Source organism: Staurois parvus, unplaced genomic scaffold, assembly GCF_062004578.1.
Source record: "Staurois parvus isolate SC_StPar_1 unplaced genomic scaffold, SC_StPar_1.0 ptg000155l, whole genome shotgun sequence".
NCBI lineage: Eukaryota > Metazoa > Chordata > Amphibia > Anura > Ranidae > Staurois > Staurois parvus.
The window spans coordinates 12,065,951-12,082,147 of NW_028317951.1; the positions used below are offsets into that span (position 1 = coordinate 12,065,951).

Below are 16,197 nucleotides of genomic sequence, written 5' to 3' on the forward strand. Positions count from 1 at the left end.
CAGATTCAGTTCTGGGCTCTGGCTGGGCCATTCCAAAATGTTAATCTCTTCTGGTGAAGCCATTCCTTTGTTGATTTGGATGTATGCTTTGGGTTGTTGTCATGCTGAAAGATGAAGTTCCTCTTCATGTTCAGCTTTCTAGCAGAAGCCTGAAGGTTTTGTACCAATATGGACTGGTATTTGGAACTGTTCATAATTCCCTCTACCTTGACTAAGGCCCCAGTTCCAGCTGAAGAAAAACAGCCCCAAAGCATGATGCTGCCACCACCATGCTTCACTGTGAGTATGATGTTCTTTTGTTGATGTGCAGTGTTGTTTTTAGTTATAAGCGACTGTGCACACTTATTCAACCACATTATTTTAGATTTACAGTATATGTTTACTTTTCCCCCCTAAAAGATTTCAGTTTGTTTTTCAATTGAGTCATACAGTTTATAGGTCACATTAAAGGTGGAAAAAAGTTCTGAAATGATTTATCTGTGTTTAATTTTTTTACATCAGAGAAACCTAACATTTTAACAGCGGTGTGTAGACTTTTTATATCCCCTGTATGCTTCTACATTGCATTTTGACATGACAACACAGGTCTGAATTTCTAAACATATGTTGTCAGTCTTGTCTATTTCATTTCTGATGGATTACAATGAACACAGCTCTCTCTTTATCTCCATAACCCCTCCTTGGGCACACGCAGAGCACCCAGAAAGATATCTGCTCACTAGATTCCTGGCAGGATCAGCAGGTATTTTTCTACTTATTGAACAGATATAAAACAAACATTTTCAATAGTTTATTTAGCAGACCAAAAGGAGGCAAACAGGAGATGTTCATTATTAGGGTTTACATACACTTTAAAGATATTATAAAATACTATAGTTACACACAGCTAATTGGTTTGATGGAAATATTTTATTTACAGTTTTTAGTAAATTGCCCATATGTCAGTTTGTCTGTGGCTTTCAGACTGTTATTTCTCTTTCTGTCTTGCCGGTTTCTTGTTTCTCTTTATCCTGGGCTCTGGAAACATTCTGTCATTTAGTTGTTTTGCTTTTAGTTCACGTTCCAAAATTTCTCTTGGGAAGAGGCTCCCCTCGTCAAACACAGCTTTCAGTGCTAGAATGGCGATAGAATCACATTTACATTATTCATGTGGCTGGCAAGTATCCAAAAAGTCTTTATTAACACTAACGATTGCTAAAGTGACCCAGTTTTACATTGTTATCCCTCTTTCTGTTATCATAGGCAATGTGACATTCTTATAAGACCAAGGGCAGGAGCAAAGCACAAATGAGAAAAGTCTTTCAGTGACTACATACAGTTGCTGTGTACTTTCAGTCAACTGATTCCCATACATGTTTCAGAATGTATTGTAATATAAACACTTATATTCAGGATTATCCTTTTAAAAGATGTGAATCCTCATTTACATGACTTTTACAAAAACATACAAGGTGGATTTTCCAATAATCCATCTACACAAAGGCTGATGTTTTGTCAATTAGATCTAAAGATCAGAGAACTCTTTGTTCTTTTAATGATCAAGGAGACAGCAAGTTTTACCATGATAATCCCTCCTTCTGAATCCTGTTCTGAATTGTGCATATATAGGCTGGTTTTGTTAAAAGTTATATTGCAACACTATGTTTAAAAAAAAAAGGAGGGAGTGCTCGCATTCGGTAATTTTTTTTAATTGCCCTAAATCCATTTCATTTGGAGTACAAACTAGGGCTATCAAATAATTATTTTCTTTTTGGTATGCCATGTTGATAGCTGTAAGCCCATGGTACAATGTAAACGTCAGGGCGATGATGCCTACCTACAGCTAACCCAAGAAAAAATGTCACAGGCATACATTTGTGTGAGTGGAGCAACACTGTGGAGAATGTGGGCAATGTTGTCCAGGTTTTAATGGGCTGGAGTAAGGAGAATTTATTATTTTCAACAGAATTTTAATTTAAATTTGTTTTTCTTGGAATGTTTTTCATAGGTACAATACCTACAGACAAATATCAGACAATGTTAGGAAATGGTCAATGGTCATATGGTGTTGGGGGTAGTAGAGAGTTGGTGATAGTGCTGGTCCATGTAAGGCAATAGAATTCCACATCTAAGATATAGTTATGGCTATCAATTAATTGAATTCTGTGAGTTTTTTGTAATTGTACATTGTTCACCATTGAATAGAACTTATAGCACAACTGAGTTCAAAAAAATTACTGTGAATGCAATTGGATAGAAAGAAAAAATTATAGTATTACCTCCACATTCTTTCTACAGCAGTCTTTGTCCTCATGAACACTTGACGTTTTTACCGCTGCTGTTTTTTGGCTTTTGAAGTTTTTTTATACAGCTAGTAAACTCCCCAGCATGTTATCCTATGTGTTCATGCACACATAGACTGTAATCAACGTTTTTTGGCTGGGACGTTTATTGGCTGGAAAAAAACTCAGCACTAGTGGGTTTCTAGAGGATTTTTTTAGGTGTAAAAACGCTCTAACGCTGAAAAACGCATCAAAACACTGCAAACCAGCGTTTTTGGACTCTTTTTGACCAAAAAAAATGCAGGAAAACGCAGTTAATCACAGCAAAACGCCGCTAAACACTAATGCAAAAACGCTAAAAAAAGTTGAAAAACTCAAGTTTTTAATGTGACTTTACACAGTTAACGTGACCAGTGTTATCAAAACGTCCCGTGTGCATGAGGGCTTCAAGTGTCTAAAATTTGACTGTGCAATCTAATAGGCACCTAGTAAAAATTGGAACTCTCACTAATTGGTCAGACACGATCTCCTCTTCTCTGCAATACTGTTGGAGGACACATATACTAATGGGTTAGGCTGTTACTCAGCTCAGCCAGCACAGACCACTGGATAAGGGGGTAGGAAGGAACCTTATTCCTGAGAGATAGGTATTTTAATTTGCTTACAAACAAAACTCAGTCACATATCATAACATGGAGGGTTATAGGACTATAAAGAGATGTATAAACAGAAAAGGTGTTAGTCTTCAGTGGGGGTTTTAAATAGACCTGAATTCAAAAAGTGAAAATTTTGTGAGTTATATGGAAATGTAGGAGTGTCAATTGTTCCTAAGCAGTATCACAAAAAATGTACCTCTTGCCTGGAATTGCTTATAAAATTGAAGTGATTCTAAAGCCTAAAGGTTTTTTACCTTGATGCATTCTCTGCATTAAGATAAAAACCTTCAGAGTGCAGCTTCCCTACCCTACCCTCCCCCCAGCCCCCCTTATACTTACTTGAGCCCAATCTCGATCCAGTGATGTACATGAGAGCAGAGGATCTCGAGTCTCTCCCTTCTCATTTACTCCCACAGCTGTCAATCACAGCCAGTGAAGAGGGAGCAGGTGGCGGGTCCAAGCTGTGCTCTGTGTGTCCAATGGAGCGAGAATGCACAAGCAAGTGGCCAATTCTGACATTTCTCACATATATGTAAAATTCTGCATTTTCTGCTAGAAATTACTTAGAATGCCCAAACATCATATACAGAAAGCAAAGGCCCTGGAGAATAAAATGAAGGCCATTTTATATGTCATATTAAATTTGTGCAGAGGTTTATTGAATGCACATTTTCAGGAAAAATCATTCTTTAATGAATTTTGGTGCACACAAGCACAATATAGCACCCAATATTTCGGTAACATACTGTATAAAATATGATGCTAAGGCAAATAAACAGATACCTAACATGTCCTGCTTAAAAATTTGGCATGCCTGTGGAATGGCAACAAATTATGATGCATTACATTATCCATAGTTTGTGCTTTAAAAGCCCTTACAGGTTACCACTTTAGAATTAAACAGGAGGTCTCGCACTCGAATTATTGCTCTCACTCTGATGTTTGCAACAATACCTCACATGTGTGGTGTGATCACTGTTTGCATATGTGTGTGGGACCTATGTGGCATTCGCATTTGTGCATGAGCAAAGGGGGGGTTTAATTACTTTATTTTACTTAATTTTCTTTACTCTATCCCTTTAGGTTTTTTATTTGGGGGGGTCAACTTTATTGCTATCAAATGGGATGACAGTGACAGGTACTCCTTACTGAGAGATCTGGGGTTTATTAGATCTGTCCTCAGCCCTCATGAGCATCTTATCAAACTGAGATCAATTTGATCAGATGCTTTACAAGCCGGCAACGACTTTTAAAAACCAAACCAAAAATGGAGGTGACGAGACCCTCATCATTTCTGGTTTCCTTCGTCACAAAGGAGGGGAGAGTATGGCTGTACCTCCTTCTTCTCTGTCTCTTCATCTGGAAAAGCAGAGAGTAGCAGTCCTAGGCTCCCTGATCGCACTGGAAAGACTGGGAGCAGCAGGAGGCGGCAGCAGGAGTGGGGGCCCCCTTCTGCACCCTGTAGAAGTGATTGGGCAGCTGTAGAGTCACTTAGATCACTTCTACAGCAAAGCCTATAGCGGGGTCAAAGAAATTATACCAGGATCATGGCTGCAGCTGCAGCCAGGATCCTGGTATCATGGCTGCAGCTGCAGTCATAATCCTGGTATCACTGCTTCCAAATGAGGATGTGTGTATATATATATATATATATGCACGATGGTCAGAATGCAGTTAAGTAAGGAAACCACCAGATATTACTGTCTGTGGTATCTCAAATGAATATTATGAGGTCCACAGAGAGCTATCACTTTTGCTGCACAGGGCAACACAGTGGCTTAGTGGTTAGCACTTCTTCTGTTTGAGTTCTGTCCAGGATACTATCTGCCTGGGGTTTGCACATTCTCCCTGTGGTTGTGTGGGTTTCCTCCCACACTCCAATACAGGTTAATTGGCTCCTGTATAAAATTGCCCTATAGAAGGATAGTCTACTGAGTGTGCCAAAGCTGGCTGCCTCACCATCTGCCAGAATAGCAGGTAAAGCCCTTTGAGTCTCCAGGGAAAAAAGCGCTATGTTAATTCATCTGCTTCTGCAACCGGTTTCCAGCGCTGAATTATATGAAAATAAACAAACTTGAGCACCCGGTGTGTGGGGAGGAGGGGAGTGAAACATGTAGGCTATGTAACAGCTTCATTATCATGTGCTGTTTAATAGACTATGCTGTAAGAGCCAGTGGGCTGTCATTAACTTTTAAAAGCAATCTGTCACTTAGTTTTTGCTGTCTTCTAGTGTCTGCATTAAAAATGACTTAACCAATTTTCCAACAAACTGGAAGTTTTCTGCGGCTGACACCACCAATCTTTATCACTTTGTTGCACTTGTTGCTCGATCACTAACTTCTCTGCTCAGCTGTCACAGTTAGGACTCGAATCTGTCACATTGCTGCATTGTGCATGGGCAGCATCAGTTGTAAGAATAATAGGCACCACAGTCTTTTCATCATTGCTTTATAAAACCACACAAAAGTTTGTGTACATGTCACCTTTTCATCAATGCCATATACAACCATAGTCATTTATTTAAATCCCTTTGTAAGAGATGTGAGTGGTACAAGTTGTTTTAAATTGTTAAATCATTTCTGTCTGCTTCTCCTAATTGCAACAGCAGTAGCCATCTTTCTTCCACAGCAGTAGGTAGCTGATGGCAGAAAATTTCAATAGCAGCTGAAAATAAAATTGTAGTTCTAGGACATACATAAAAGTATTAAAGCTGAACGCCAGGCAAACAGCTAAATCGCACTTAAAATGCACAAATGTGATCTGTCTTATCTAACAAAGATTTGTAATTCTGTCCAGCCACTTTTGTGATTCACTCACCTTTGCCAGACCGCACAGTCATTAGGAGGACACCGTTGTTTCTGTTAGGCCCCTCATTCACATCGGGCACTTTGGGAAACATGGTGCTGTTCTGTCGCAATTGTCGCGTGATAAATCTTGCTTAAATTGCTTCAAGCTTCTGCTCCTTTTTGGGTGATAAGCTCCACGCAATGTGGTTTGCTACTACTGCAGCATGATTTATTGCACAACAATAGTGTCAGAATTGGACTGTATTTAGGTGACATTGATGATGAATGACACCCAAACAGGTGTGGTGTGTTTTGCCACTATTGCAGTGCGATTTGAGATCGCATACAGAATCACAGTGATTCTGCCTGAGATCCCAAATTGCCAGATGTGAACAGGGCCTTAGGATTCATGCCTATGGACACAGGCGAGGCATATATCCTGCTGATAGCAGCTTGTCAAAATCAATGATAGGGTGCAAACTGACACGACTGTTTCAAGCGGTACTCACATTTAGGGCCATATACACAGGGCTGTGGATAAGGGGGTACCACCAGTCCTCCTGTATGTGGCCCAGGCCAGCAGGGGGGCCCAGACAGCTGGGTGATCAAATGTGGGCAAGGAGGGTGATCGGCACAGAGTGGGTGCAAATACTGGTACCATTCCCCTGTATGGCTCTCCCTGCAGCAGCTGAAAGCCAGATTATTCTTCTCTCCCTCCCGCTGGCTTTCAGCTGCTGCAAAGAGATCCATACAGGGGATTGGTTCCAGTAATTGCACCCACTCCTCGCCGATCACCCTCTCTGTGCACCATACGCTTTCCTAGGCCTCCCCCCTGTGTGCCCCCACCCCCACACTGCTGCTGGCTTCCCTTCCCTCCTTCCTACCAGTAGCTGTAAGCGCACAATAGGATCCTTCAGGATGCAGAGTGGGGGAAGTGTCCTGTAAGTATGTAAAATTTTACCAGTCCCTTTCCTTCCTGAATAAACACAATGAGTGCTTGGTACCGATCACTCACTGTGTTCATTCATAACTGAAGAAAAGTAAACTGTGTTTTTTTGGGAGGGGGCCCTGTCAGGTTGGCTGTATGGGGCCCCGTGGTTTTTACCAGCAGCCCTGCATATACATATAGGAATATATGCCCAGATTGAGTAATTACGGTAAACTCCTGTGTACATGGGTCCTAAACCTTACAGTTACCACAACTCCAGGCTTTAGCTGGACAACAAAGGGAAAAGCAGCATGCTTCTTAGGCTGCAGCACAACTAAAAGAATATAAAACTACATTAAATAGTGTTCTAAAAAGAGAAAGAACTCTTGTCACCCTTGTTTAACACTCAGCTTAACCTTTCATGGATAAACTGGGAATCTAGTTGGTGTAATCAAATAAAATGAATCTGTAGGTTGGCAAACTGCTATTATTTTTTCAGGACTCATGCACAATGCATGAGATCCCAGCATTGTGGTATGGGTGGAAGGCAGAGGCACCATCCTGTCCTGCTGCCAGCAGCCTGTAAAACGCTATGAGAACCTGAAAGCTGCTGCATATGGATGGGGCTGGACAATGCACTAAGTGTAACTAATGTTTGGGCCAGTTGTTTGGATGTTTGGACAAATGTCCAGAATGCAGAATACTTACGTTATGGGCATTCGTCCCTGGGTGCATACTGCCCTAAACCCTAGTACTGCTCAGCGTACCATCCAACCCTGTCCAGCCACAGCACCATTTAGCCTCTCATAAAGTTTAACAGGCTTCCAGCCATGGAACTGGACAGTGCACCTAAGCCTTCCACCCGCATCACAATGCCGGAATCTCATGCACCGGGGCTAAACACTCCAAGTCCTAATAAAATGATAACTTAAAGTGGAATTCCTGCCTAACACTAACTATGTATAAAAATGTCTCACCCCAACCCCCTGTGCTACCTAAGCTGTGTTCAAAAAGTATACTTACTGTTTTTTAACCTACTCTGGCCCGGTCATGTACACCGTGTTACAGTAAGCAGAAGCTGCAGGGGAAAAGATGGAGCACTTGACAACAGCTGAAATTTCTGGGAACTGTGGTGTCACCCAAAGGCGCCCATATGCAAGCCATCATCAGCACTTCCTCCTTTCCCCTGCAGCAGACGCTCAGTGGCACAGGGGAGATGGAGCTGGCCACTGAGTCCTTAACAACTGATGACTCATCAGCTGTCAGTGGGTTTCCCCACCAACAGCTAAATGTAAACAAAAGAATGCCGGCAATAAAAAACAAAAAACAAACAAAAAACAAACAAATGGGGTCCCCCCATCCATACCACACCAAAATGTAAAAAAAAAAAAAACAGCATGCCACCCTTCCTGTCCAGACCCTCATCCAAACATGCAGCTTGGGAGGTCAGGAAAGGGGGGGGGGGGAAACAAGCAAACGCCTACCCTTCCTGAACCATGCCACATGCCCTCAACATGGGGGGGTGCTTTGGGGCAGAGGGGGCTCCCCCCCCCCAAAGCACCTTGCCCCCATGCTGTTGTTTAATAAAGGACTTGTCAAAAACTGTTGTTGTGTTTGTACTCACTTTGTACACTTTTTGTGGTTAATGAGTAGGGGTACTGTACTCATTCACATGGAGGGGGGGCGGGATCTGGGAGCCAGCTTGTTAAAGGGAGCTTCCAGATTCTGATAAGTGTCCCCCCCCCCCCGCAGACCTCCACAACCACAGCCCAGGGTTGTTGGGAAGAGGCCCTTGTCCCCATGAACATGGGGACAAGGTGTTTTAGGGGGGGAGCCCCAATGCCCCAAAGCACCCCCCCCCCATGATGAGGGCATGCTCACTCATCCACCCCTTTCCTGACCTGTTGGGCTGCATGCTCAGGAAAGGGTCTGGTATAGATGGGGGGGAACCTAACGCTTTTTTTTTTTCTTTTTTTTTCATTGCCGACATTCTTTTGTTTACATTCAGCTGTCATCAGTCATCAGTTGTTAAGGATGCACGGGCCGGCTTCCCAACCCTCTCCTTAACAATCAGCTATTCTTCACACAGAATTTGTATTGGTCGATAAATTTTCGACCAATTTGAAATTTAATCATTTCGAAAATTTGGAATTCGTTAGGAAATGAATAAACAAAACAAATTCCAAAACAAATCTACAAAACAAAATTAGTAACATAACATATTTATCCAAAACAAAACAAATTTTTCCGTTCTGCACATGTCTACCAAAAACATTCCAATATTCCTATAGAAACTTTATTAAAACAATATGTACTTACTTTCTGAGAATGTAGGGCCTTCCACAACCTTAGAACATTTATCTTCTGTCTTTTCTCCAAAATATTTGTCAGGATTTATAATAAAATCCGGCTTGCTAATTTCCAAAGTATCCTGCAGAGTATCAATGTTTAACAAGCTGAAGGTACCTGCAGTCAGTCACAAAAATAATAAATACTTATGTGTAGATTTTTCTCCATTTTATGGAAGGCTAGGATCACACCTATGCAGTTTGTTTGATCCGTTTCTGCAAAGCTTTTTGCGGTGCATTTTTGCATATGAGTTTTTACGCGTTTTTGATGTTTTTTTCCCCAACTTGTTGCTGGGCAGAATAAAACACATCAAAAATGCACTACATGCTTTTCTGCAGTGTCTCCATTGAAGTCTATTGAACCAAAAACACAACGTTTTGCATTTAAAAAAGTCCCTGACCTTTTCCAAAAAATGCACCAGGTGAAAACGCAGAGAAGTGAACCTGTCCCATAGAAAATCATGTTAAATAGACTGCTGTACGTTTCTGCAAAATGCTACGGAAAATGCATACGTAGGTGTGAACCTAGACTCATTCAAAACATTATCAATATTCAGATTAATATCCTGCTTGCATTTGTATGTTTTCCCTGTGTGGGTTGTTCTGGCTTTTCCAGTTTCCTTCCACAATCCGAAAATGTGATTGAGATAGATCCCCAGTGGTTGAGAACTACTGTACTAAACCACATGTCTGTATCAATGTGCATCAATGTGCAGGTGGAGGGGGATGAAGAACAGTTGAATACTCACAGTATTTACAATGCGTCATGTATGTATGCAGATAAACATATACCAGTCAAAGCATATGTACAGCATTTCACTAACAAATGTGGTCTTACTAACAAATATATAAACCATCATCTAAATGTTCACTAGGCAACTGGTTGATACCTAAAAGAAAATAGGCAAAAAAACTGGGGTACTGTAATATGTGTTTTATATGCTCGTCTCATGTAGGAACAAGACCACATGAAAAGTGCATGGATATCATCAACAGTAACTAAAAACTGATACCCATAAAAAATAGCAGAGCCCAAGCTCTATGGCACGTACTACTGTGTGCATGTGTGTGCTATGGTGCACTGTTCAGAGGTGCAGGCTCTGACTCTGACTATCGCAAGCACACATGTATACACTGCTGGTTGAGAACGGAGATTTTAATGATAAATAACTGTACATACACCACCGTATTTGCTCTAGCATTGCTTAAAAAACATTTGCAGCATTCCCTTTGTTTCAGTGATGTGCATTTCATATGTCAGTCAGGGGCGGACTGACCATTTGGAAACTCGGGCACTGCCCGAGGGCCCGGGGTCAGTAGGGGGCCCCATAACATGCCCCTGGTACCTTTTTCATAGGCTCTTTTGAGTTTGGGCAGGGACACAGGGGCCCCATGATCCCCTATTGCCCGGAGGCCCCATGTGTTGTCAGTCCTCCCCTGACGTCAGTGCTCAAATGTGCTGCTTGTCACATTGGGGGTGATTTGCTAATACTGGAGAGTGCAAAATCTGGTGCAACCCTGCATAGAAACCAATCAGCTTCCAGGTTTTGTTGTCAAATCTTAACAAAACAAGCTGAAATTAGAAGCTGATTGGCTACAATTCATAGCTGCATCAGATTCTAGGTGTTCAAGTTTTAGTACATTTCCCCCATTGCAGTTTTTTCAGCTAGAATTTTAACATGCATGTTTTACTTTATTGATATAAAAGATACAAATTATTTGGATGTATTTTGTTCAGATGAATAAACATACTGTAGATGAGAGAATAAGGCAAAGCTAAATTAATTTTTACTTTTACACCTTACTCCTTTAGCAATTCTGTATCATTGGGGTTGATTTACTAAATGAAAAGAGGCAGTTAAAGGATAACTAAACCCAAGAACAAGAATGTAATATAATGAAGGCTACATTCCTGAGGTGTGGTGGCTGCATTAGTTTTTCTTTTTTTCACGCTAAGAACATTTTCAGCAAGTATCGAAAATACCTGTTGCTCTTGCCAGTAATGCAGTGTTCATGTCACTTCTTGCGAGCCGCACTGAAGTATATCTTATTTCCTAGGTAAGTTCAATAAACTACCAATTGCCCTGCCACATCCCATTTAATGGAGAATTAGATACAATTTGTAGTCCATATCAGCCTAGGTTGAAAGCAGCCTAGGATGACAACTATGGCTCCCTCCATAGATCAGTGGAGGAGTGATGTACCCACCCATTAACAGGAAGTGTGTTATTTGCAATATTACCAGGTGAAAATACGATGAAAGAAGATGGAAGTGCAGCACTACCCTTATAAGGGCTGCTGGATTTGTTTTGGAGAGTTAGTAACTGGTCCTTGAGCTGGTTCTTAGTAGTTTTTATTAGGGGTTACCAATTTGGATGGGGGTATATGGGATGCCCAAGGAACTGTGAAACTCAAGGACAAACTTCTTAGCAACTTTTTCCACAAGAAAAATACCAACAATCTCTGTTGAAGAATGCTACAGTCCTTTTTGGTTTACCTCCCAGGTGAATCCTCCTCTCCAACCAGCCCTACTGAGGGTATCCCTAAACAAGGGGGTCCCAAGAACTTGCAGTAAAGATGTCCCCGATGAAGACTAGTTGGGTATTGCACCTGACCACCCTCTACTCTTTTCTGGCCCAGGGGTTGTAGGAATACTCACACTGTTCTCGCCTGCTAGCATGGTGGGTTGGTGGCTGCCTTCAGGTGTTACACTGAGCTTGCTCCTTCCCTGCTAACAGGTTGTCCTCCAAAGGAGACATTGAGGCAGTAGAGATCCTCCTGTCCAGCATCCTGCCTGTAGGTAGGCTCCCCTCCCTAGGGCCCCTTTCCAGGCTCCACACTCCAGCCTTCCTCTCAGTCCATATTCTACGGTCACGGTGCTGACCAATCAAAAGCCATCTAGCCCGTACTGCACTGATGCTGTCAAAGAAGGAAAAGCCGCTTCACAGGCCTGAGAATTTTAAATCCCCACGGCTCTCTCTCCTCTCTGTGCAGGAATGCCAGTACGGGCTAGACAATTTTTGATTGGTCAGCATCATCACAGTGCTGACTAATCAGAAGCTTTCTAGCCCATACTGTCATCCCTGCAAGGAGAGGAGAGAAAGCCGCTGCACAGGTCTGAGAATTTGAAATCCCCATAGCTTTCTTTTCTCTCCTTGCAGAAATTACAGTATGAGCTAGACGGCTTCTGATTGGTCAACACAGTGACGGTGCTGACCAATCAGAAGCTGTCTAACCCGTACTGTCATGCCTGGAAGGAGAGGAGATAAAGCCATAGGGATTTCAAGTCCCCTAACCTGAGAAGCGTCTTTTCCTTCTGTGACAGCATGGAATCAGTTGCAAGGATGTTTCCCACACTGCTCCTGTGTGAGCTGTATAGGCTATGACAAGCCTGTGTTCACACAGGAGCAGTGGGGAAGCCACGTGCAATTTGGAAAGGAATCGCACAACATTCCTGTTCAAATTGCATGCTATCATTTGCGGTGCGATTTGTGTCCATACATTGTGTATGGACTCAAATGGCCCTGCAAAGTACTTTTACTCGGTGTCCATAAGTACTTGACCGAAAGTATTGGTACTCTTACCTGCCAATCAAAAAAGGGTATTGGTGCATCTATATTCAAAATTTCTGCCTTTCTACTTCTTCACTACATGGGGGCTTGAAGGGATGAGCAGTTTACTAAGATAGCATTGTTTTTGCCTGCTTTTTGGCTCATAGGAAGTGGCAAACAAAAGTGAAATTCTGGCAAGATCAACAGGTATTTTCTGTACTTCCTAAAAATGTTCTTAGCTTGAAAAAACACAGCTGTCTCAACCACCACTTCTGAGGACTGGTAAGCTGTAATATATTACATTTTTATTTTGGGATTTAGAAGCAATTTAACAGTCTTTAATGCTTTAGTAAATCAACCCCAGGGACTCGCCTAGTAGTGAATAAAGGTACAGATGACAGTCTAGAGTTTCTACCTTCAAAAACAAATTTGTATAGCAGATCCCATATTTCTATATGTGATATATATATTTGTCTCAACCTGGCTCTGCTGAGCTTTGAACTTACACATATCTTTTATGGGGAAGGACAATAGAGCAGAAGGTGAAATTGGCTCATCAGTAGGGGGAACGATAATGATCAAGACAGATTTTATGCCCTATGTAATTTACTGTTCCTTCCAACAATGAGTGGTTGGTGGACACAGAGGTCACCTACAGATAAGATTTTCACCAACAAACAATGGACAGATTGAGTGACTGTAATTGATTATCTATATTTACATTGCCTGATCATCAATTGATAGAGTTCTGGACTTCATGCATAAGGAAATGCATAATTTTTAGCATCCCACAAATATAGTCATTGATATACAGTAAAACCTAAAAGATAACTACACCCAAGATCAAAATGCAATATATTACAGCTTACTGTCCTAGATGTGATGGCTGAATTTTTTTTCATGCTAAAAACATTTTCAGCAAATACAGAAAATACCTGTTGGTCCTGCCAGAGATGCAGTATTCTTATTACTTCTTGTGATCTGCACTGAGGAACATCTTCCTTCTAAGTTATGTTCTGTAAACATACTAATTTATCTGCCCCCATGTCATTAAGATGAAGAGAAAAAAACACGTTTAGGTTGACAACAATGGTTTCCTCCATAGATACAGTGAAGGACAGCCATGGTTAAACATAGAAACAGAAAAGTGACGACAGAAAAAAAAACGAGCGATCCATAGAGCCCTTTTTTTTTCATGTATGTGTGTGTTTTCTTGTGGAGGTTTTTATGGGGGGGCTGTTTTTGTAGTGTTTTTTGTGTTTGTTTGTTTTTTGGGGGGGTTGTTTTGTGTGTTTTTTCTCTTTTTTTGTTTGTTTTGTTTTTTGTTTTTGTTAACTTTCTTTTGTCTGAGTTTAGATCTGTGCTTGTCCCAAGCATGTTTGAAGCTGTTTACTGTTGACTGGCTCACTACCTCTGCTGGAAGTTTATTCCAAGCATCAACTACTCTTTCAGTAAAATAGTACTTTCTGAGATTAGTTTTGAGCTTTCCTCCAGTTAAAGGTCATGCCCCCATGTTCTTGATTTTGGTTTCGTGTTGAAAATGCTGCCCTCCTGAAACTTATTCACCCTCTTGATGTATTTAAAGGTTTCATTCATGTCTCCCCTTTCCCTTCTTTCCTCTGGACTGTACATGTTAAATTCCTGAAGTCACTCTTGATATGTTTTATCCCCCAGACCTTTCACCATTTTTGATACCCATCTCTGGGCTCGTTCTATCTTATCAATATCTTTTTGTAAGTGAGGTCTCCAGAACTGGACACAGTATTCTAAATGAGGTCTAACTAAAGATCTATATAGGGGAATCAGAACCTCTTTCCTCCTGCTGGTGACCTCTCTAGTGATGCATCCTAGAATTCTATTCACTTTGCCCACTGCCTGGCCACACTGTTTGCTCATTCTGCATTTGGTTCCCTTCATAAATACAGTAGAGAAATGACGTAGCCTCCCGGGGACAGGAAGTGTGTTATTTGCAGTAATACCTGGTGGAAATAAAGCAAAAGAAGCTTGAAGAAAGAAAAAAAATGCAGCCACCACACCAAGGAATAGTAAGCTGCATTATATTACATTTTTGATTTGGGTTTAGATATTCTTTAATGCTAAACTGTAGCCATCTAGAAAATGCCATGTAAGGTCACTTAACTTTATTTCTTTGAAAATGAATTCCTGTGTTAATTATTTACCTTTTACTGCCTTTGTTTCTGTCCAATAATTAACTCCCGCCAAGTCTGCCCACTCACCTACTCCTACTACATGGTATATAAATACAATGTTACTGTTGATAAGCACACAGGGGCTGATTAACACTGTGGATACAGACATTCCCAAGTTGCCCTACATACCCAGTCAATAGACAAAAACGCAACTGATTTCAAACTGGATTTTACAGATAATACATACATTGCACAATATAACTGGCGGTATTCGAAATTTAAATATAACTTCAGTGGGGTAACTACAGATCACCTCTAAAGGTTCCTCCACTGTAGATACAAATTTAGAGACTATGTCTTATTGTCAGATGCTTATGAGCTTTCCGCTCTTCAAAATATATAATTAAAAATGTGTTACATTTACATCTATGTTCAAAAAGTTTGTTGTATTATCTGTTTACTTTTCATTGGACTGTGTTCAAATCTGTAGGCAGTATTTTACATCATATTTCAAGTTTTCTTGCAAGTTTAATGAACGGTTTTCTATGGGAACAAATCAAAAGCTGCCTTTAAGAAGCACTGTGACTGCTAATATTTTATTTATGGCGGTCGGTACTACAGTAAAAATGTCATAAATTTAATATAGATCAAGCCTTATAAAAATGTCATCGGCATTGCACTTACCAACAATATGCTGGACTGAATCTCCAATGAAGTTTGAATGTAACTTTTCTTTTAATGCATTTTCTCTGTATTTTTTACCCAAGATTGTGTTTTCCCATGGACTGTTTCTATATAAACAAAAAGATTGTGTTCATAGTTCTGACTGCAATATAATAAATGGCTAGTCTGTGTTACATAAGCTACTGTATATTACAGTCAAATTTAAAGAAAAAAGCAACAAGGTACAGGTACAGGTCATATTAAAGGTCTTGGCAAAATACACCTTTGTGATTGTCTATATGACCACATCATGGTGTAAAGTCAGGCTAAAGTATATATAAAACCAAAACATTTCTTAAAGATACGAGGTGGTATCAAAACGTTTTGAGACTAGTTTTGTAACACGCCAACAGATGGCAGCACAAGTCTGTCACAGGGAGCACTGACCTTCATAAGTCAGTGTGACAAAGATCGTCCTGTGTACATCAGGAGTTGAACATTGCACTGAACTGACTGGATCAGTCGCTGGTCATAGGTGGGTGGTTGCATGGATGGGTAGGGAGCAGTCAGTTGTACCCAATGGTGGTTATTGGCAGTAAGCCCTCCTAGGGTTTGGGCTGCTGCCTTTCTGGTATGGCCTTGAGGTCGTTTCCACATGTATGCTTGGAATAGTATAAAAGAAGGAGCGCCCGATGTCCAAAAGAATGCACTTTTGATGGTATATTAGGAGGCATTTATTGAGAGTAACGACAAGTACATCAAGCCAACACATTTCGGGAGAAACGACTCTTCCTTCTTCAGGGCTGTTGCTGCATGCTATTAAATGGGTCACTCTGTCATTTTTTTTCTCCGAA

General features: G+C 41.0%; 1 protein-coding gene across 2 annotated transcripts in view; it reads right to left on the reverse strand.

Moving 5' to 3' along the window:
• Positions 1–777: 777 nt before the first annotated feature.
• Positions 778–16,197, reverse strand: part of WDR49 (WD repeat domain 49) — a 198,530-nt gene continuing 183,110 nt past the window's right edge. For both annotated transcript variants that reach the window (XM_089675462.1, XM_089675463.1), the window contains 3 exons: positions 15,365–15,471; positions 8,951–9,097; positions 778–1,113 (listed from right to left, as the gene is read on the reverse strand). In XM_089675462.1, coding sequence (XP_089531588.1) covers positions 968–1,113; positions 8,951–9,097; positions 15,365–15,471 — 400 coding nt within the window. In that variant the 3' untranslated portion in view covers positions 778–967. The remainder of the gene's footprint in view (positions 1,114–8,950; positions 9,098–15,364; positions 15,472–16,197) is intronic.